This window comes from Podarcis tiliguerta (assembly GCF_965153285.1).
Source record: "Podarcis tiliguerta genome assembly, chromosome: 4".
Lineage (NCBI taxonomy): Eukaryota > Metazoa > Chordata > Lepidosauria > Squamata > Lacertidae > Podarcis > Podarcis tiliguerta.
Genome location: NC_139537.1, coordinates 2,434,274 through 2,457,334, shown reverse-complemented (window position 1 = coordinate 2,457,334; position 23,061 = coordinate 2,434,274). Strand labels below are relative to the sequence as shown.

Below are 23,061 nucleotides of genomic sequence, written 5' to 3'. Positions count from 1 at the left end.
GATCTATAATGAACTGAAGAAAGTGTTTAAATACACATTCCTGAAGAAACTGGAGGCCTTTCTCCTGGGCATGGTCAATCAAGAGGTACGTATGAAAGACAGGACATTTTTTATGTACGCCACAACAGCGGCAAGAATACTCATTGCAAAGTATTGGAAGACACAAGAATTACCCACGCTGGAGGAATGGCAGATGAAAGTCATGGACTATATGGAATCCGCAGAAATGACGGGCAGAATCAGAGACCAGGGAGAAGAGACGGTGGAGGAAGATTGGAAGAAATTTAAAGACTATTTACAGAAACACTACAAGATTAATGAATGTTAAAATAACATCAGATTGAATGTATAAGGTTATTGGAGTAAAATTTTAAGGATTAGAAGACCCAACATCTTAAGTTCTAAGCATTGAATAAGCTATATTAAGACATTCAAATCAGAAAGGAGATTAAATATGACAGAGGGAAGGGATTTGTTGTTTAACAGTATGAATTGGAATACAGGGAAGGGAGACTTGGGGAAGTCAGAGAAACAAGTTAATGCAAGATCAATATGAAGATAAGATTGTTTTTATTTCTGTTGTTTGTAGTATGTTATGTTTGTGTAATTCTGTATGTTTTTGGTGTATTGTTCGTTGCTTTTGTTTTGCTTTGTCGTTTTTTTTTTTATGTAAAATCAAATAAAATATTTATAAAAAAAAAAAACTTGAAGGGTGTTAGATCTCATTTCATGGATTGTTGGTACTAGATAACAAGTCGCTCTAATCACTGAGCAGCTGGAAGTCATTAAGCATCCAGGAATGTGAGTTAGTTTGTATAAATAGTCAGTTCACCCGTGTCTTTTCCCCCCTGTGTTTGCTGGTACGAGTTAAGAGTAAAGTTTTCTTTATGCCGGAGATAAAAGCATGTGTGCTTTATCGCCAGGGTTTTTCTTTTGTAAATAAAGTTTTTTCCTGAGTTCCAAAGTGCTTGCTCCAGGATTCATCATTGAAAGGTACTGCCTCTCCTACCTTCCTTCTACCGCTGCACAAAATTCTCTGCTTGGATAAGATTTATGGCGTTGGAAGCGCACTGGACGTTTATTTAACATCAAACTAATTAAAGTTTAATGGACAGGTTATGGTTGTTTGTACGTCAAGAAGGAGATAAGGAGTGCAGTTCAGAGTGATTTATGAAAGGACTGGAGTGAAGACAGAAGTGGTTGCTGACAACGAAAGCCTTCAAAGCAGTTTGAGTCCTGCAACGTGCCTAGGAAAAAGTTTTAAACAGGCACTGCGCAGTTTGTACTTGCTGGAAGACGTCTCATTCCTCAAGGAGCCACCTCAGCAGCTGGGAGACGGTCTACAGGTGTGTGAGTATCGTTCCTAAGCCCCAGGGAGGATGGCAGAGTCCCAGGAAAGTTTTGCTGTCCCGTTTACGCGACTCAATGGGAAAAATTGGCAAGATTGGAAGGCTAGAGTAAGGGTTTGGTTGCAAGCAAAAGAGTTGTGGAGTTGTACTGAAGCACCGCCTTTACAGGCAGCTGCAGACGCGTCTGCAGAAGACAAAGCAGCAGCAGCAGCTTCACAGAAACGTGACAGGAAAGCCCAAGGTCTATTAGTTTTGGCAGTGGGACCAGAGCAAATGCCTTATGTTTCTGAGTTAAAGAACACGCATGAGGTCTGGACGGTTCTGCAGCGGCTAAATTCCAGAAACACTGCGGGGGCCAAGATCCATGCTACAAGATGTTTGTTTGATTTACATCTCCAACCGGGAGCGTGTGTGAAAGAACACATTGCCAAAATGGTGTCTGCCTTTAATCAACTAAGACAGCTGGGCATTCCTTTCTCTATGGAGCAGCAGTCATACATATTGTTGTCTTCTCTTGATAAAAGCTATGAGACTCTAGCTTTAACTTTGGAAGCTATGCCTTCAGCTGAATTAACCCTTGAATACATTTCTTCTCGGCTTGCAGATGAACAGGATAAAAGGCAAAGAGAAAGAGGTTTGTCTTCAAAGGAGAGTTGTGCTGTGCCTAAGAGTGGGGATGCTGAGTTTGAGAACACAGTAAATGCTTTTGCAGCTAGACACTGTTTTCGCTGTGGTTCCTCTTCCCATTTAATCAGGAACTGCACACGTGAACCTGGTCAAGACAGCACCAAGGCTGGTACCCCCTAGTTACCAGACAAGGAGTTCCAGGGGACGTCGAAGAAGAGGAGATGGTCGTGGCTACTCCCACAGCACACAGCACTTGGCTTCAGCAATGGCGTTGATGCAAGGGCGTGGCCAAGGCAGCAATCTACGCTGGTTGATCAACAGTGGTGCATCTCACCACCTGGTGGCGCCATCTAGTGTCCATTTGCAGAATTGCAGGCATTTGCAAACCCTTAAAGTTGTGACAATGGCAGATTCAACTAAACGTTCCTTGGAGACCGTAGGCACAGTGTTCTTGAATTGTTTGCATACAAAAATTGATGCCTATGTGCTAAAGGGAATGAAGGGGTGTATTTTGTCTGTGTCAGAACTTGATAGAGATGGGTTTAAAACTGTGTTTGAATATGGGGTTTGCACTATTTCAAAGAATAACGTATCTCTTTTGCAGGTGGAATGCAGAAATGGGTTATATTATTTTGAGACAAGTCCAGATGAAGTTGAACAGGTTCATGCTGGTTGTGTGAACTCGCCTACCCATAATTCTTGTGTTCATTTATGGCACCGCCGTTTGGGCCATATTAATTTTCAGTATGTTAAAAGGCAACCTGAATTATCAGAAGGGTGCAAAATGAACAAATGTACTAAGTATTTGGATTGCACTGCATGCAAAAGGGCGAAGGTTCATAGATGCAGCTATCCCAGTTCAGGTAGGAAATTGATAAAGTATTCCAGCTTGTGCATATGGACCTATGTGGCCCAATGCCTGTTGCTAGCATGGGAGGTTCGAGGCATGCACTGTGTCTCTCGGATGACAAAACAAAAGTCACATGGTTTTTTCCTCTCAAAACAAAAGCAGATACTGCAGAAACAGTTAAAAATTGGGTTCATGCAGTAGAACTTGAATTTGGTACTAGAGTACTTGCTTTTCAGACAGACAGAGGGTCAGAATTTACCGGGTCTGTGTTGCAGAATTTCTTTAAGAAAAAGGGAATTAAGCATCGTCTGTCTACACCTTATTCCCCCCAAGAAGGAGGCGTGGCCGAACGTAAAAACAGGGTTCTGCAAGAGTTGGCAAACTCTATGTTGTTTGATTCTAAACTCCCTCAAAGTTACTGGGCGGAAGCCTGGCAGACGGCTACTCACATTTTGAACGGAGCATATAATTCAGTAATTGATACTATGCCATATTTTGCTTTATACGGGAAGAAGCCCAAAGTTAATTACTTTCGGGTGTTCGGATCTCAAGCCTATGTACTTATCCCAAAAGCGTTAAGGAAAAAGGGAAGTCCAAGGGCTAGGAAACTCATCTTTTGTGGATACGAACCACACGCCAAATCTTGGAGGTTCGTGAACCCAGATGGGGATACTACAAGAGTGGTCCTCAGTAGGAGCGCTGAATTTTGTGAGCAATCCGGATGGACTCACTTACATGCTAACCCTGACATTTTGAGAGATGATTTAGGCATTTATGCTGAGAATGAAAGTCCAGAGGGTGGTGAGCCAGAAGGGGATGGTGCACATGGTTCAGATGCAGATTCTGACCAGGCACAAGGTTCTTCTCCTAAGGTAGAAAAGCCAGAATCTAGGAGTGTTCCAACATCGCCAGTCAGTAGGCCTAGCAGACAGCAAAAGCGAAGCAGGTCGCCTGCAACCCCAAGCCCAAGGGAGGTATCTAAACGGAGGTCTTTATCCCTAGGGGCGCATCCAGATATAAAGTCTGAGACAGATTCTGACAGCCAATGGTCAGAGGGGGCACAAGAGGAACAATTGCGCAGATCAAAACGTGCCACAAAGGGCAAACCACCAGAGCGGTTTAAGGTGACAAGTGTATACGTAAATATGGCACAGTGTGAGCCAGATAGCTATATAGAGGTACAACAGCTTTCAAGCTCAGAAGCCGTAAAGTGGCAGGAAGCAATGGAAAAAGAGATGGCTTCAATGAAGTCTCTCGGTGTGTTTACAAGTACAGAGCTTCCGAAAGGGCAACAAGCTGTAGGTTGTCGATGGGTATATCATTTAAAGCCCACAACTACTGAGGAGTTGCAATATAAAGCCCGACTAGTTGCAAAAGGATTTTCGCAGCGCAAAGGTGTTCACTATTCTCAAATCTATGCCCCTACTTCAAGATCGGAGTCATTAAGAATGCTTTTAGCCTCTTCAGCTAAGAAGGGAAATAAGCTGTTTCATTTTGATGTCAATGTGGCTTATTTAAATGCAGACTTACAGGAGGAAGTCTATATGACACCACCACCAGGTTTTGAAGGAGACAAGCCAAACCAGGTCTGGCGCCTACACAAATCCATTTATGGGTTGAAACAGTCCGCCCGTAATTGGAATTCCTGCTTAAACGATGCTCTAGAGAGCATGGGGTTCAGAAAGAGCGCAGCAGATGCGTGTCTTTATCTAAAAGGCTTGGGATGTGAACAAGAAGCAGTTTTGATATTTGTTGACGATTTATTATACAGTGGAAAGGACGATAAACTTGCACAACAATTTGCCACAAAGCTTGGAGAAAAGTTTCAGATAAAATCACTAGGCACTGTATCTGTTTATCTTGGAGTTAAAATTCAGCAAGATGAAAATGGGAACTATTGGCTCAGCCAAGAAGCTAAGATCCAGCAGTTGCTGGAAAGGTTTAAAATGGACAACTGTGCTGGTGTTAAAACCCCAATGGAGTTAAGTTACACAAAGGATGCTCAAACCGAGCAACAGGCAGAGTTCAGTAATCCCGGGGTTTACCAGTCAGCGATAGGCAGTCTACTCCACGTTGCACAGTGGACTCGGCCCGATATAACATATGCTGTCAACATGCTATGTAGACAAGCTGAAAAACCATCAATGCATGCTTGGCAAGGAGTAAAAAGAGTTTTAAGGTATCTCCAAACTACCAAAAGGTTTAGCTTAAAACTATCAGCAGAGGGCAGCCCACAACTTGAATGTTGGGCCGACAGCAGTTGGGCAGATGCTGGACCAGATAGAAAATCAGTGTCAGGAATGGCGATAAAATTTGGAAATGCACTAATTGGTTGGAGATCAAGAAAGCAATCACTTATAGCTTTAAGTTCAACTGAATCTGAGTTCAATGCATTATCAGATGTATGTAGAGAACTGGAATTTTACAAGCAACTGGTACAAGAATTGTTTGGAGAATGTTCCCTACCTATCAGAGTGTGGGAAGACAATCAACCTTGTATTAAACTAGCTAAATCAGGTCAATTCAAGGCACACACAAAACACTTGGATATCCATTATCAAAATGTATGCCAAAGTGCAAAACAAGGTTTAATTGAACTAAAGTATTGTCCAAGCAAAGAAAATCTCGCAGACGGTTTTACAAAAGCTTTGAGTCCGCAATCTCATAAATATTTCTGTTCAGGTTTAAATTTGAATTAAGGTTGGTACAGCTCAGTGTTACGAGCGAGAGGGGGTGTTGGTACTAAAGGGTTAAGAGATAACAAGTCGCTCTAATCACTGAGCAGCTGGAAGTCATTAAGCATCCAGGAATGTGAGTTAGTTTGTATAAATAGTCAGTTCACCCGTGTGTTTTCCCCCCTGTGTTTGCTGGTACGAGTTAAGAGTAAAGTTTTCTTTATGCCGGAGATAAAGGCATGTGTGCTTTATCGCCAGGGTTTTTCTTTTGTAAATAAAGTTTTTTCCTGAGTTCCAAAGTGCTTGCTCCAGGATTCATCATTGAAAGGTACTGCCTCTCCTACCTTCCTTCTACCGCTGCACAAAATTCTCTGCTTGGATAAGATTTATGGCGTTAGAAGCGCACTGGACGTTTATTTAACATTAAACTAATTAAAGTTTAATGGACATTGCAGAAAAGTTTAATGGCCTTGCAGAAAAAGAATGGGCCATCAGCAGAACATTATGGGATGTGTTCTGTCCTGTTTGGAGCCCCTTGGGAGTATCCAGAGGAAAGTCTCTCTTACCTGCTTTCTCTCCTCTGCCTGACTCAGGAGGAAACCTTCGGCCAGGGCCACCGCCTGGGAACTGGTCTCCGCTCCACAGTCCCTCACCCAGCTCTCCATCTCTGGAGGAAGGACAGCTAGGAACTGCTCCAAGATCACCAGGTCCAGCATCTCAGCTTTCGTGTGCCTTTCTGGCTTCAGCCACTGATGGTCAAGGTGGTAGAGTCGGCTGCAAACCTCTCGGGGTCCTTTGGCCTCCTGGCAGCAGAACTGCCTCAGCTGCTGGCTCTGCACCTCTGAGCAGAGGGTGTCCTCCTCACCCAGGATCTTCTGCACAGAGTTCTCCCAGAATTCCCCACTGCTCCCAGTTTGGTTGCCATGGCCTCTTCCTGCTCCAAGGCCAGCTGAGTCTTGCTCATCCATCTGTGCTCTCAGGAAGCCCCTGAGAGATCGGAAGGAACCCTTTGGTCTTCTGCCAAGTTCTGTCTGTCGTAGTGAAAAGCTTTAGGAAATCCTACAAAGCAAATACATTGTTCTGCTATAAAGTTTATACACCCTCCTCTCTCTCTTTTCCCCCTTAGCACCCAAGAATCCTGCAAAATCCCTTTATCAAGAAATACAGTATGGGGGCGGGTGAGATTTCAGATTTTTTTGGCAGCAATGCCAAAATTGTTAGGAAACCAGACAAAGAGGCAGAAGAGGCTACAAGCACCAACAAAGAGTAACGTAAAACCTCATAGGAAAAATGTTAATCCACCAACTTTCTTAAACTTGCATTGAGAACATCCATGGCTGGGAATGTTCTCTGATGTCTTGGTATGCCCTGACGGCCAAGTATTTGCCTTGGCTGAGGACACAGGTTTTGTGAAAGGCAGAGCAGCATAAAGGAATGAAACAGGGAGTATATATTTATATTTTGAAATTTTGTACATGTGTTGAATGTGATCTGGAGCCATTTTTTGTGATCTGGAAGGAAGTGGGTGAAATCTAAGAGGAGTCAGTCAGTGAATAAAATTCTCAGGCTCCTTTAAGACCAGATGCGCTGAGTCCATGTTCTCTGCTTATGGTGATGTTTTATTCTCTGGGCTTGGTCTGACTTACATGTGAAACCCATTTCCAGATTGTTTTATTTAATGCTTTGACGTGTTGCAAACTGCTATGAATTTTTTTCTTTAAAACATAAAGCAGTATAGGAATGAAATAATGATGATAATGAATTCCATTTTTCTTACCTTTTAGGATAATTAAACAGGCTGTGTCTGCTACTCACCAAGAAGTTGGTCGTGCTAAATCTGCCAGATCAAATCCTAGGTCAATCCCAATGGCACACGCAATAAAAACAATGGAGAGTGATTTGCACATTGCACTTTTCATTGCAGGACTTCCCATTGTAGCCTTATTGGAGTTCACCGATTGGGTCTGCGTTGCTCCGGGACAGGAGGAAGGAAGTCAAAATGACACCGAGTTGGTTCAAAGAAAGAGTTTATTCTGCTCTCCGGATAGCAGAAGGCACTTGCGTGGTGAGTCCACAGCACGTCCAAAGAAATGACAAGTTTCATGCAGTATATATAGCCTCCAGGCACTCTCTCCCTCCTCCCCTAGGAGCCCAACCAGGTCAGCCTATGTACGCAGGTTGACATCACATATGTTCCTGCTCTGGTACCCTCAACCATAAAAGGATCTTCCTTCCTGTACTTCTGACCATAAAAGGATCTTCCTCTTCCTACTCTTATCTGGGAAGAGGTCATGATCTCCAGGAACACGCTTTTGGTGTTTTCCCCGGACATTGGTCTGTGCGTATTTTTGTGGTCAGCACATAAGTTAAAGTTCTGACGTGTTTTCTTTGTTCCCCTAAAGCAGCATTTCCCAACCTTCGGCCTCCAGCTGTTTTTGGACTACAACTCCCATAATCCTCAGCTAGCAAGACCAGTGGTCAGGGATGATGGGAATTGTAGTTCGAAAACAGCTGGAGGCCCAAGGTTGGGAAACACTGCCCTAGAGAGCCAGGGTCATCCCTTGCCGTGACTGCTAAAGGAGAGAGCTTGTTTATGCAGCTGTGTCCTTATTATGCTTCTGCTCAACAGCTCAAGTTTTACGGATTTTAAAATGCTCTCTTTTGAAAGAACAAAAAAAGGGGGGGGTTGAGACAGTTTTAAAACTTACTACACAGAAACCCATTCCTTCACCCCCTCACATGAGGGAGGCCTTCTGTTCTTATTTGAATTGCACCTGCTACGTCTCCCGGCTATTATGCTTTTCTGTGAGGGAAAATGGCTGCCAGATAGGCTTCCCAGGATCCTGCCCAGGATGGTGTTGTGGGATCTGTCTGAAGGCCAACAGACTGAGGGAGATCCCTCAGCATCAACGGGGAGAAACCTGGGTGGGATCTCACAGAGAATTCTGCTGAGGGGAAAGGAGAAACCTTTCCTGAGGGACTGTGAGGCCGGAGGGAGGGGAACCTCTGGCGCAAGTCTCCACACAGGCCTGCTTCTTCTCCTGAGGAAGAAGACTTCCATCCGCCACGCAAGGGGCAGCCTTGCCCATGTCTGCAGAAACACGGCTGCCTTGTAGCTGCATTCTTCTCATGCTCACAGGAAAACCAAATTCTCTCGAATGTCCAGAGTCTGGACATCGTCTAGTCTTTGTAAGGAAGCTCGTGTACTTTCAGTATTTAAGCATGTTACTTGACGTCCCCCTCCGCTGAGAATTCATATACATAGCAAGAATCTGCTTTCTGCCTTCGCCCTGCTCTGGGCACGGCCAGAATAAAAGGCGGGAGCGCCATCTTGGAAGGCAATCTTCTCTCTTTCTTCCCGGGTCCTCTTGCAGCTCCCTTTGGCTCTCCTGACCCCTTTCCATTCTCTCCCTCCTCCCTAGATCCTCTCTCTTTTCCTGCTCTCAATTTTTAGAGGCCTCTCTTGTATCTGATACTGTCAGACGGTTGATCCATTTCTAATTTGGAATTTTTCTGTGAAATCTCTAGCTTTCTGTACTGAGTCCAGTCGAAATCTCTCTTCTTTGAAGGTAATCATCACTCCTCCTGGTACATCCCATCTAAATTGGATTCTTTTCTGCTTAGGTTTGGTAGCTAAGAAGGCATAGTCTACGAGTACATTCTGCCAAGGGCTCCATAGGTACATTTCACTTCACCTTCAAATATAGAATAAAAGGAAATGAGCTCAGATGCCATGGCCGAGCTATCTGTTGAGCTATCCACTAAAATACCAAAGAAATTGACTTTATTCTGTTGGGCACTGAGTTCCAGGCAGAGGCTTTCTGCAGTCTTTCCGCCTACCTTTTTGCCATTTTACTTGAGGCCTAGACAAAGACATGGTGAAGGAATGGGTTTCCCAAACCCAAAACTGACTGCGCAGGCAGTTTGAAACTGCACCAAAATCCCTATTTTCCCTTAGCTAAAATCCATTAACTCAAGCTCTGAGCTCAATGCATAAACAAAAGCCCGGCTGTATAGACAAGTGCTGAGAGCCCTGTCCTTTATCAGTTGTGACGGCAACTATGGCCTTCACTGTACCAGTAGTAGAACAGAACAGAGAAAAGACACGTCTGTGCTTTATCTTACATCCTGGACACACTTTGTCACACAACCCAGATCCGGGAACGAACGCCAGAGCGTGTTCCCAGAGATTATTACCTCTTCCCCAGAGTAGGAAGAGGAAGATCCTTTTATGGTCAGAAGTACAGGAAGGAAGATCCTTTTATGGTTGAGAGTACCAGAGCAGGAACATATGTGATGTCAACCTGCATACATAGGCTGACGTGGTTGGAAGGAGGGAGAGTTCTTGGAACCAACTCGGTGCCATTTTGACTTCCTTCCTCCTGTCCCGGAGCAACACAGACCCAATCGGCGAACTCCAATAAGACTACAGGGGGAAAGGCCCATGTGAAAAGCACTCAGTGATTTGGCCTGAGGAAATATTCCCATTTCAGGAAATAAAACCATTGTGCTTCACAGATCTGGACTTAGGTGGCTGCCCTGCCCTTGATGTCGTCTTCCTCAAAGGGTTAACTTCCTGCCCATGAGGAGATGGCCAAGAAATTATCCCAAATCACCAAACCCTCCAACATTTATCCAGTCAAAACAGGGACGTCCTACTCCATAAGAAGAAGAAGAAGAAGAAGAAGAAGAAGAAGAAGAAGAAGAGGTGTTAAGTTGTGGGTGAACATATCAGATGACACAGCAATTCTTCAAACAGCTCTTGTTTATTCACAGGCCAGAACAGAACTGAACTGAAGGGTTCAGCCCCCTGCTTATATAGAGCTCCAGTACAACGCAACTGTAACCACTTTCTGTAACTATCCAATCACTGAACGTCACTTTCAATACCTTATTTGCATATGTGGACCTGAGTGAAAACTATCTACAGTATCCCCCTGCTGGCCCAGGGTGAGAACTTCAGTACATAATAATAATAATAATAATAATAATAATAATAATAATACTTTCCCACTGGTCTGACTGGGCTGCCCAAGCCACTCTGGGCGGTTTCCAACATTTATAAAAACATATTGAACATCAAAAATTACTTTCCTATAGAGGGCTGCCTTCAGACGGCTCAAGGGTTGGATAACTCCATACCCTCCAATCCTAGGGAAAAGGGGCATCCTAAGCAAAAGAGGGACATTCGGGCATCAAATCAGGAACTAGGAAGCCTTCTCTAAATCCAGGACTGTCCCTGTGAAATAGGGACACTTGGGGGGTCTGCATCATGCACCCCATTCCTTCCCCACAGGAGAAAGGGAATTGTAGACTAAGTAACTACGGAGAAGAACTGAGCGAAATAACAGAAGCATTGCCTAGCAATGCGAAAGTTGACAAGAAAGCCATCATGGAGGAATTTCGGGGTTTTAAGGACAAGCTGGGCAAGGTCTCCAAGCAGAGTCTGCAGCTTCTTGCAGCTTCTCCCACTTAGTGCTGCAGAATGCAAAATTGGGGGGGGGGGGGAGCCAGCTAAATCTGGTGAAAACAGCCGGAATCGCTTGCTTGTCACTACCAGTGATGAATGTGATACAGCAGCAAAAGAAGAAGAAAAAAGCTAGCGCTATTCTAGGCTGCATCCGCAGAAGTCTAGAGTCCAGATCATGGGAAGTCATATTCCTGCTCTATCCTGCCTTGGTCGGACCTCATCTGGAGTCCTGTGTCCAATTCTGGGCACCACAATTTAAGGAGGATGTTGACAAGCTGGAAGGTGGGCAGAGGAGGGTGACCAAGATGATCAAGGGTCTTGAAAGCAAGCCTGATGAGGAGAAGTTGAAGGAGCTGGGTAAGTTTAGCCTGGAAAAGAGACTAGACTGAGAGGAGGTAGGAGAGCTATCTCCAAGTATATTCAGGAAGAGGGAACATGCTTGTTTTCTCCTGCTCTGGCGTATGTGCCCCTGCCTTGTGCCGGGCCCTTCCTCCAGCAAGTCACTCACTCGGCCCAGCCTGGCCTGTCCAGCATGCATGTGTCCAGCAACCTACATCCAGTGGAGCTGAGGGCATGCTAATGCAATAACAGAGTATCAGCAAAAAGTGAGGCTGTGGAGGCATTTGGCATCGCGAAAGCTTCTTTATTTACAAAGCAAAACAACAAACATGGCTAGTGTGAGAAGCCGCTTCACACCCGTCTTCTCTGTCCAAAAGCAGAGAACAAAGAGCATAAAACCAGAAACACATAATACGGAAGTACAGTGTCTGAGTTCCATTCCCACACTCCTGTCACAAAGTAATAGGATCACGAGATCCAGCAGCAATGAGAGAGTGAAATAACTAACATCTGGTGGCAGGACTCGAAGCAATGGCTTCAAGTTGCAAGAAAAGTGTTTCCAACTAAACATTGGGAATAACTATCTGACAGAAAGAAATGTTTGACAGTGGAACTCTCCTTCCTTGGAGGCTTTTAAGCAGAGGTTGGATGGCCATCTGTCATGGTCGTTTTGCTGAGATTCCCTTCCAACTCTACAGTTCATGTACTATTGTTGTAATCCACTGAATGAATGAATGAATGAATGAACTTTATTACGGTCTCAGACCAGGGTTAAAAAAGCATATAGATAAAATAGCAGTTAGGATTTTTTTAACCGATAAGGCATAGGATGAAACATCTGGATGAAATACAGGATTAGACATGGATAGTGGATGGATAAAAAACTGATAATTAAAGCAAATAAGAGCTAAAAACAAACAAGGACGCGCAGTTAAAACAACTGTAAGAGCAAAAGAACTAAAAGACTTGCGGTTAAAACAACTATAAGAGGCTGCAGAGTAAAAGCCTCTTAGTTAGAGGACACTCACAACATTCAAAACTGCTGTGCAGATATGGTTAAAACAGACAATTAAAACAATGTACAACACTAAATTTAGGAGCAATGTACAATAATAAACTGACCCAGGGAGTTGACTCAGAATCGTCCATGGAGCCGTGTTTGGGGCTTTTCATGCCAGACTATTTTGAGTTGGGCGATGGTCTGCGCCTACAGATCTGTACACAGAATCTGGCGACCGTCCATGTCATCTTCTGATCTTTGCCTAGCAGCAAAAGGTCAAATTTTTGCTTTTGCAGGAGGTCGGCGAGCCTCACCAGTAGGGGAGCCAAGATCTTACTACGTGCCTCTTCATAAAAGGGGCATCTAAAAAACAAGTGTTCTGGGCTTCCTATCTCTCCCAATGGGCAGGTGCAAAGTCTGTGAGCATATGGGACCCTTTTAAAAGCTCCGTCCAGGACCGGCGATAGAAGAGCTGAGCTTCTGGCAAGTGTAAAGGCCCTTCCTGCATCCCTAGATACGAGAAAGAAGAGATATTCTGCCGGTGCGGCTATATCTCTCTCGATTTCTCCAATTCTATAGTCAGGGCACCTTGCACAGTCCTGCTAATATTCTTTGCCTGACCATAGCTTTTGCCTGGTCCAAGCCCAGACTTAGAAGGGTTTGAGGGGCAAAACCCAGTTTCCGGAGGAAATAAGAACGAAAAAGAATTATTCAATAACCTAGATAATGAAAACATCAAACAAAACATCAATGTCCTTCAAACACAATTCTCGATGGTCATTAATGAGGAATTAGAATGCAAAATAAAATGGCTAAAACACAGATTTTTTGAATTTGGAAATAAGCCAGGCAAGCTCCTAGCCTGGCAGTTAAAGAAGAAAGGGGATGAGAGAATTATCAATAAGATCAAGGTAGACAATAAGTGGATTGATGATCCAAAGGAAATCAATAGAAACTTTGCCAATTATTATAGAGGGCTATATTTTAAAAGTCCGGAATAAACATAAAAAATTGTAGAATTTTTGGAGAACAATAATCTACCTGTAATTCCAAAAGCTAAACTCGCCTTATTAAATGCACCCATTATGGTCCTTGAAGGCCAACAAGTGATACAAAGATCACAAACAGGAAAGACCCCTGGCCTCCCAGCAATATATTATAAAAAGCTGGAAGAAATATTATTTCTACCCCTTAAGGACACGATGAATGATATATTAGGCAACAGGATTTTACCTAATTCCTAGAAAGATCAGAGCCAGCAAATATTGCTAATTAGAGACCGATCGCACGCCTAAATAATGATTTTAAATTTTTCTCAGATATTTTGGAATCTAGGCTTAAAATAACCTTCAAGAAGTCATTCACAAAGACCAGACAAGGTTCCTTCCAGGACGACACATGCAAGACAACCTCAGATATGTTACCAATGTCTTAAGAGTATCTCGATTTTAAAATAGATAAGCTGGCCATGATAATGTTGATTGACGCAGAAAAGGCATTTGACAACATTTCATAGAAGTTTATGAAAGAGCTGTTGGGAAAAAATGGACTTCGGAGATACTTTCTGTAAGGGGATTAATGCCATCTATGCGGAACAGAGAGCAACAATGATTATAAATAGTGATATTACGGAAGAATACCCAATAAATAAGGGCAACAAACACACCCAGGCCCCAACCGGCGCTGCATCTTCGCAGCAGGATCAGGCCATGACCAAGAGTCCTGGCTTCCTCCCAAAAGTCTGGAACTGTACAGTGGTACCTCAGGTTAAGTACTTAATTAGTTCCGGAGGTCTGTTCTTAACCTGAAACTGTTCTTAACCTGAAGCACCACTTTAGCTAATGGGGCCTCCTGCTGCCGCCGCGCCGCCAGAGCACGATTTCTGTTCTCATCCTGAAGCAAAGTTCTTAACCTAAAGCACTATTTCTGGGTCTGTAACCTGAAGCGTATGTAACCTGAAGCGTATGTAACCTGAAGCGTATGTAACCCGAGGTACCACCGTACTTTGCTAAGGATGCTGAGAGTTGCTAGGAGACCCCCCTCCCGGGATCCCTAGGAATGGGAGCTCAGTCGGGGGGAAGGGACGGAGAGAGAGGGTCTCCCAACCACTCTCAGCACTGGGCGCGGGGGGGGGGGGGGCTGCCTCTTTCAACCTCAGCCCAGGTTTGCTTCCTTCCCAGCAGTTCCTCTCCTGCCTTGGATGGTGAGACCTTCCCTGATTCTCAGCAGGGCTTTCTGTTCAGTTTCCAAAGATCCTCTGGGGGCTTGCATGTCTGAATGAGCGCAAGTGTGCCAGCCAGGATGAGGCCAGAGGGTCCCTCTTGCGTCCAGCTCCTCTGACCACAGGGCAACCTGGTGCCGCTCCTGCCTTGCACCCCTGAAGGACTGGAGCACAAGAGCCAAGCTCTCCTCCTGGGGGATTCAGGAGCCCCCACCGCCCTCTCCCTCTCCTCCATGAACTGGCCCCATCCTCTTTCAAGCCACTCTCCCTGGCTCCTGCGGGAAGGGGTTCCACAGTTCAACTCGGCACCTCCATCTTCCAAAAGGATTTATTGATTTATTGCGTAAGTCCGGGTTGTTGTTGTTATCCATTTCTTGCATTTATCTATTAGCCAACGTTTCTGTCTGGCTGCAGCCTATGCTAATAGACGTGGCTGATTCCTAAATCTGAAGGGAGTTTATTTGCGTGAAGGCGGGATGCGGGTGGCGCTGTGGGTAAATCCTCAGCGCCTAGGGCTTGCCGATCGCATGGTCAGCAGTTCGAATCCCCGCGGCGGGGTGAGCTCCCGTCGTTCGGTCCCAGCTCCTGCCCACCTAGCAGTTCGAAAGCACCCCTAAAAGTGCAAGTAGATAAATAGGTACCGCTTTCTAGCAGGAAGGTAAACGGCGTTTCCGTGTGCTGCGCTGGTGCCGGTTCGCCAGAGCAGCTTCGTCACGCTGGCCACATGACCCGGAAGTGTCTCCGGACAGCGCTGGCCCCCGGCCTCTTAAGTGAGATGGGCGCACAACCCTAGAGTCGGATACAACTGGCCCATACGGGCAGGGGTACCTTTACCTTTCCCCTGACAGACAGACGCCTTCCCAAAGCGGCAAGCAGCGCATTTATACTGTTGCAGGAATTTATGTATAGGTGGTGGTGGAGGAGTTTTGCCCCTCCAGCAGATATCATACACATGCAGCCCACTACCAAAATCAGCACAATCCCTTTTGTGACTTGTCCCCACAAAACACTTCATCACAGTTTCTTCCTATCTGCTCAAAGGGCCTCTGCTGCACAATACCAAATGTAAGAATTCACTGATAAATGCATCTATGTACTGGCTCACTGGGAAAACTTCAGAAATTCCTATAGACATGTGAGCTCAGCTCCTCAGCAGCCCCTCTACCTGAGTGATGATTCCTAGCATCCTGATACCTGAGTGCCAGACAGGTAGCCATTCCAGAAATAACAAACCCAGATGAAGATAAAGGGGTGTGATTGACTTGGCTGGGAAACAGGGAAATGTGAATATCTCTTTTGTTACACTTGATGGGTGTTTGGTGGAGGGCAAGGAGAACCATGGGGCAGGGTCCATGATGCTCAGATTACTGCCACCAGACCTCCCCTTTCATGACGCAACCGTGATGTATGAGTGATGTAGTTTGGGGGGGTGTAACATGGGGATGAGCAGCTAATAAAAGTTTGGGGGCTCTTTTGTTCTGGGCTTCCATCTTGTTCCACCTGGTGTCAGGTGGGAGTCCTGTCGCGACAGTCTTCAATAAAGACCAAGCCTACTGGCTGCTGTTTTGCTCTGCTATTCCTGGCTGGCGTCCTTGTTTTTTGCCCAAGGAAGCCTCAGATTTCTCCATTAACAATACAAATGCAGAATATACAGTACTGTAGTTGCGGACCTCGTGCGATTTCGCTCCTCCCTGGCAGGACCCCCTGCTCCCGGGGTCTGCCCCCCCCCCACCTGAGCCACCCCCCCTGCTGCATCCCTGGGACCCCCCCCCCTTCTCCCCACTGCACCCTCGGGAGGGGGGGGAGGAAGAAGAGACTCACCAGATCCCCTTGGAAGATAACAATGCAGCATTTGCAGCAGAGGAAAGCAACCCCCCCTGCAGGAAGGGGAGGGAGGGGTTTTCCTCTGGAGGACCTGGCCCCCCTTTACTTCCTGTCCTCTCTAGGAATGCAGCTCATTTCCCTTTAACCCTTGCAAAGCCGACTCCACCCTGCTCAGTCCTCTCTGCCTTTTCTCTCCTGCATTGCAGAATCCCAGAGATGCTCATTTTGAGGGGACGCTCTTGGTTGGTCTGTGATCTGCTCCCTCCCTTGGTCAGAAACTGGAGGAAGAGGTTGCAGGGAAAAGGGGTTTGCAGGAAGCAAGGAACCGCATCCTAGAATGGGAGGGAGCCCTAAGGGTCATCTATTCCAACCCCCCTGCTTAAAAACCTCCAAGGAAGGAGAGTCCGCCATCTCCCAAGGGATTCTGCTGCTCTTCCCGTCAGAATGTTCTTCCTGCTGTTTAGGCAGCAGAAACTGCTTTCTGGTCCTCTGGGTCCCTTATTCTGGGTGCTCCCCTCTAGGGCAGGAGAAAACAAGCTGGCTCCCTCTTCCATGGGTCAGCCCTCCAGATATTGAGAGGTGGCTCTCATGTCTTCCATCCATCCTGTTACGGAGATTAGGGGGGGGCAGTTAAAGTTGTTAACTGTTACAAATATTATGCATAAAGGTATTCCTTCGACTTGACAGCTCAGGGAAGTTACCTAGCTTTAACAATAATATAAAATCAACTCCTTTGCCAGTTTCCTCCATTTCACCACTATTTTGCCCTTGGAAAAACGACTCTTTTCACTGCCACCTCCCCAAGCGTGAAGACATGTATACACACCTCGTACCCCAGGAAGTGCCCAGAGGCGATAATTGCTGATTGTTGGCCAAGGAAAGCCTAATGCCACCACCAGACTTGCCAAGGGGCCAGACATGCAAAGGAAGTTCTATTGTACTTTGGGTGTTGGGACTTCAGAGGTGTTTGCCTATGCTAATCTGATACCTGGGTCTTGCCCGGCCATGTCTGCTTATGCTAATCTTGTACCAAGGACTTGTCTGGACATCTTTGCCAAGGTTAAACTAGTGTAACCCCTGTCTACCCCTCCCCTTTTGTGACATATCAGTGATGTAGCAATGATGTAGCAATGAAGCTGTACGAACGGTATTCTGGGATATGGTGGGAAAGTTTTAAAAGTCCTTGTCACCCCATCCTCGGGGTTCAAAATTCTTCTTTGAATCTGTTGCGCAATAAACTTTGGTCTACAGCTATTTGCTCCGGCTGGTGGCTGGACTCCTTCCTTTATTCCGCAGGGACCCGTGGTCTCTGCCCGACGAGCTGGGTGTGAGTAGCCTCACACCTAGATTTTTTCCGTAACAAGCCAGATCTCAGCTGAGGGAGGAATAAAAAGACATGCTGTTCCTGCCTCTCCTGGGAATGGAGGCCCCACATCCACCCCAATAAATATTCCTGCGGGTTTTTAGCTGCCTTTCAGTTCCTTACATCTCCTAGTCCAGGACAACATGGCCAAAATAAGGAAATTTTGCCTATGGTACAACTATTTTCCACTCACCCATTTCGACTTATAGTGACTGTTATGTACTGAGTTGAATAGGATCCAAAATGCAGCAGTCTGATTGGTCCTAGAACAATAGGATTCAGAATGCAGCAGTCTGATTGGTCCACAGGAGCCACTCAATCCAGCTCCAGGTGGGAGTGAATCCACAACCTGATTGGCCTACGGGAGAATCCCGGAATTAGCCAATCACGTGGGGCCCATTGTGTAAATAATGTATATAAAGCAGACATTCTGGGGGAACTTCCATTCCTCCTCACCACTATGAGCTGAATAAAGAGCATGAAATCCACTCTCGACTCCGAGTATATTTCAGTGACCAAGTGTCCAGCTTGGCAGAGGACAGTCCTCTGTTTGAAGGGCTATCCCAGGCATGGCCAATCTAATGATAAAGAACCACCGGGAAGGAGAACATCAGGGACCTTGAAGATGCCTATCCACAGCTGCACTGGGAAAGTAGCCCGAGCAGAGAAGCACACCGGTCACCTAGTCTCTCCCACTATGGGGAGAAACTGTACAGTATTTCTACTTAAGTTATCATTCTCATTTCCAAATTTGCACCTCGCTCTTTACCTTTTACCTTTTTGAATCTTAAGTGCTGCAAGCATCTAGAAACCATTTTTGTTAGAAAGCAAGGGGAGAAAGAACCAGGGGTCTCCTTGGACCACATCATAAAAAATTAGCAAATATGAGTTGCAGGAATCTCTGCTTGTACAGATTCTAGGCATGCAGCCTAATTTGCCTGTCCCCATTGCAATCCAAGCACAGCCCTTCATTTGTCGAATGAGGAGGTTCACTCCAAATTGTGGAACTATTTGAAGTCCATCCCCATCCCTACTTTGCTGCGATGTGTGTGACTCCAAAACTTTTAGAGGTAGACCCCCCCCCCCCCCGGGTTGAACGGCTCAATCTTCCCTCAGTTTCTCATGGCAACAATGGCTTCCATTCAAGCCAGCTCCCCTGCCCGCCCTCCTTCACTCCACCCTCTTTTGTTCTTCCTCCCACCCCCGACAAAACTAGCCAAACATTTGTAATAAGGTCTAAAACTTGAGGCTCTCCAAGATCCTCAAGGAGGTGTGATATTTCAGCATGAAGGGTTGCTGGTAAGGAAGGGCATAGGTGTTGTTCCAGAAAGTATGGATTGGATAGGTTCACTTTTGAATGCGAACAGAATCAAATTTCTCCCCCATTGGGGCACATCTCCTTTGTCTATCCTTATGAAAGAGAGGAGCACACACAAGATCTCCAGAACGTCTGGCCCAGAGCTGAACTCAAGGACCTTGCGCAGGAGCTTTAGAGATTTCCGAGTAATTGCCCCCTGGGTTTCAGAGATCTCCTCCCCCTGAGACAAAGCAGTTTTCTGGCGGTTTTCAGATAGCCTCACTCCCAGAGGGGAAACGTTTCTTCCATAATTGTCAACGCCATAAAAAGCACAGGGATAATCTCTCCTATTCAGTTTTAATTCTGATGTTGCTTTCAGTTTGCGTCTGTGTTTATGTCCACTTTGCATTGCAATTTTCACCTTTCTTTTTTTGGTCACTGGGTACTTGTAAATAGTAGACTAACAACCTGTTCCGAGCAGGAGGAAGAGACGTGTCAAAGAGGTCACCAAGTCCGCTCACAGACTGATATATGCACCTGGGATGCCAGGTGGGTCCAACAGGAAGGATGTTTGTGGCAACTTCAGCTGTGGGGCCTAGATGCTTCAAAGGCAAGGTGTGTTTAAGGAACGCTCTGTGGGTGGCCCCTCAAGAACGATTGGTTTGGGATGTTTAGATTTATCAGCTCCCAGTTCAGACTGACAGCCACTACACAAATCAGTGGTGGAGGGAGTGTCCCAGTTTCCCTTTCAGCTCAATCAAACTGGCTTTAGGATCCTTGAGCTACACAAGTGATGCTAAACTCCCGTCAGGCTGCAGAATAGAGCGGAAGAAAAGCAGGGCTGTCCCACTGATTTGCTGAAAGAGCAGCTCCCATCCGTTCTCCACAAGAGAGGCTGAGCAGACATTCCAACAGGCTGCCGCAGGTAGTAACTGCAAGAACTGTAGCTTTAAGTGTGGAATAGCTTCTTCTGCTTCCCTCCCCAAGCATTTCTCTGTCACATCATTTTATATAGAAACTTAAGAGCAGAAACCCTCTTGCTAATGAACTTCAGAAGCCACTTTGTCAAAAGTGGTGATTAAAACTCTGTAAATAACAAACAAATAAATCATAAGACTGACACTGGTTGGGCTTAGAAGAGGGAATCATATGTCAGAGTTGGAAGGCTCTAATGTTTGGAAGCTCTAATGCAATATCTGATGTTGGACTAAACTAGGACAGAGCCTGTAAAATAATACCATATTTCCAATATCCATTTGACTTTTAATATCTTTCCACCAAAAGCACTAGGTGAATGATGTCCTCCATCACCAGATTCAACGAGAGCCTTGTGAGCCACCAAACCTTTGTCTTGATTGGCATTCCTGGGATGCAAGAGAAGAACTCTTGGGTGGCCTTCCCATTGTTTGTGCTCTACGCCCTGACTCTGCTTGGGAATTTCACGATCCTCTATGTCATCAAGACCAACCAAAGTCTCCATGAGCCCATGTACTTCTTCCTTTGTATGCTCGCCTGCTCGGATCTGGCCCTGTGCATGTCCACCATGCCAACTATGCTGGGGGTTTATTGGTTTGACTCTGGGGAAATCCCATTCAATGCCTGCATCAGCCAGATGTTCTTTATCCATTCCTTCCAATGGGCAGAGTCTGGCATTCTTGTGGCAATGGCTTTTGACCGGTTCATTGCCATCCGTGATCCACTGAGATACAGATCACGTCTCCCGAATACGTTAATTGCAAAAATCGGCATAGCTGTCTTTTCCAGAAGTTTCTGTATCTGTTTCCCACCCCCTTTTCTTCTTTCAAAGCTCCCTTTCTGCCGATCCAATGTCCTTTCTCATTCCTACCGTCTCCACCAAGATGCCATGAAGTTAGCCTGTGCAGATACAAGAGTCAACGTTTTGTATGGTTTGATAGCAATTGTTTCCACTTTAGGCTTGGATGTATTCATCATTCTTGTATCATATGTCCTGATTCTGAAGACTGTTTTGAGCATTGCATCCCGAAAAGAGTGTCTGAAGGCTTTGAACACCTGTGTGGCCCACATTGCTGCCATTTTGATTTTCTATGTGCCAATGATTGGCATCAGTATGGCACATCGATTTGGGAGACACCTTTCCCCCATTATCCACATGCTGATGGCCAACATTTTTGTTACGGTCCCTCCACTTCTCAATCCTGTTGTGTATAGCGTGAAGACCCAGCAGATTCGACAGAGGTTATGCAACATTTTCCAGTTTAGACAAAGTAGGGGTTGATATTTATTTCGAAATGCCTTTTATCACAGAAGGATAATTATTTGATAAAGTGGTTTAAAATAAGGGATGGGTTGAACCATATCTCCTCCAGAAGTCTCTGTGTCTGCTTCCCATTTCCATTTCTAAATAAATGGCTCAATCTCTGCCAGTCTAATGTGCTTACTCATTCATACTGTCTTCACCCTGACACAATGAAGTTAGCCTGTTTTGGCACAAAAGTCAAGATTTGTATGGTTTGCAGAGACACAGCTAACTTCATATAGATCCCATAAGACAACTGGATTTTCTGTAGGCCTTTCCCCACAAATATTGTGCATTTAGTGTGCTTGTAGTAGTAACTCCACTTTTAAATGTGAACAGAATCAAATTTCTCCCTCATCTGGGCACATCTCCTTTGTCTTTCCTTATGAAAGAGAGGAGCACACAGATGATCTCAACAAGATCTGGAGCAGAACTCCAGGACCTTGCTCAGGAGCTTTAGAGATTTTCCAGTAATCTACAAGAGTATCTGGTACAACCGCTTAAAGATGTAATGAATGAGATTTTAAATATTAGGAAAGTACGAGAGTCTTGGACAGAGGCCTATATCACATTGATCCCAAAGCAAGCCGATTTCTCTGTTAAATAATGATTATGAATTATTTGCAAGGGGTGTTAAAGGATTTACCGTAATTTTCACTCCAAAACACGCACTTTTTTGCTCCTAGAAAGTAAGGGGAAATGCCTGTGCGTGTTACGGAGCGAATGCACTCGACCGGAGCCATGGCTGCCGTCAGTCAAGCAAAGCGGGAGCCGCTTGCAGGGCTTTGCACAGCTCTAGCTTTGCTTGCTTTACAGCCAGGAGGAGGGGGAGGAGCCCAGGAGGAGGGAGGGAAGGAGCCATGGCAGCAAAGCGGGCAGCAGCCGCTTACACGGGAGGAGGGACAGACGGGAGCCATAGCGAGCCGGAAAAAGCGCCGCGTAGCCAGCAACAGATGCTGCAGCCTCAGCTAGCAAAGGTCTATGCGCTCTCTAAACGGAGCAATGAGGCTGCAGAGGGACGGCAGGGCACAGGAGGGCTCTGAGCCACGAGCGCAGTGAAAACCAGTAAAAAAGTTTTTTAAAAGGCTGCTGGGGAGAGGAGGGCACAGGATGAGGGAGAGGGGGAAATTATGATTCTCCCAGCATCTCAGCTGATCCGCTGAGCAGGACTTGGGCCATTAGCTGTGTAAAGCAGCAAAGAGGGAGAGAAGGAGCAAAGCGGGAGAGGAAAGGAGCTGCTTACACTGCTGTAAGTGGCTGCTGTCCGGTTGGCTCCTTTAAAGCAACAGTGCTCTTTCCCTCCCTCCTCCCCGCTCAGCTCACCGAAAAGCTCCTTTTCCACACACCCCAAGCGAGCTCCTTCTCCCCTTAAACCCCTCTCCTGCATCATTAGCAGCATCCTTCTCCACACACCCCATGTGTGTTCCTTCTCCCCTTAAACCCCTCTCCTGCATTATTAGCAGCATCCTTCTCTACACACCCCATGTGTGTTCCTTTTCCCCTTAGACCCCTCACCTGCATTATTAGCCGCATCCTTCTCCACACACCCCATGCGGGTTCCTTTCCCCCTTAGACCCCTCGCCTGCATTATTAGCCGCATCCTTCTCCACACACCCCACGCGTGCTCCTTGTCCCTTGAGTGCTTTTCCTTCCCTCCCCACTTAAAACATGGTTACAAAGCACAGATCCACATGGATCCTCAGGATTTTTGCACTGGGTCACCCCAAGTTCACCATCAGATCACATAGCATATCCATGGCTACAGCCT

General features: G+C 45.9%; 2 protein-coding genes across 3 annotated transcripts in view; both read left to right on the top strand.

Annotated features, from left to right (window-relative positions):
• The window catches only part of LOC310675579 (uncharacterized protein), a 177,929-nt gene that overhangs the window by 53,407 nt on the left and 101,461 nt on the right, over positions 1-23,061 (top strand). The window lies entirely within an intron of this gene.
• On the top strand, positions 20,310-21,272 carry LOC310675717 (olfactory receptor 51H1-like; the record flags this gene model as incomplete). The annotated part of the gene is made up of 1 exon (XM_083436755.1): positions 20,310-21,272. One exon carries the CDS (start codon positions 20,310-20,312, stop codon positions 21,270-21,272), a length of 963 nt encoding a protein of 320 aa, XP_083292881.1.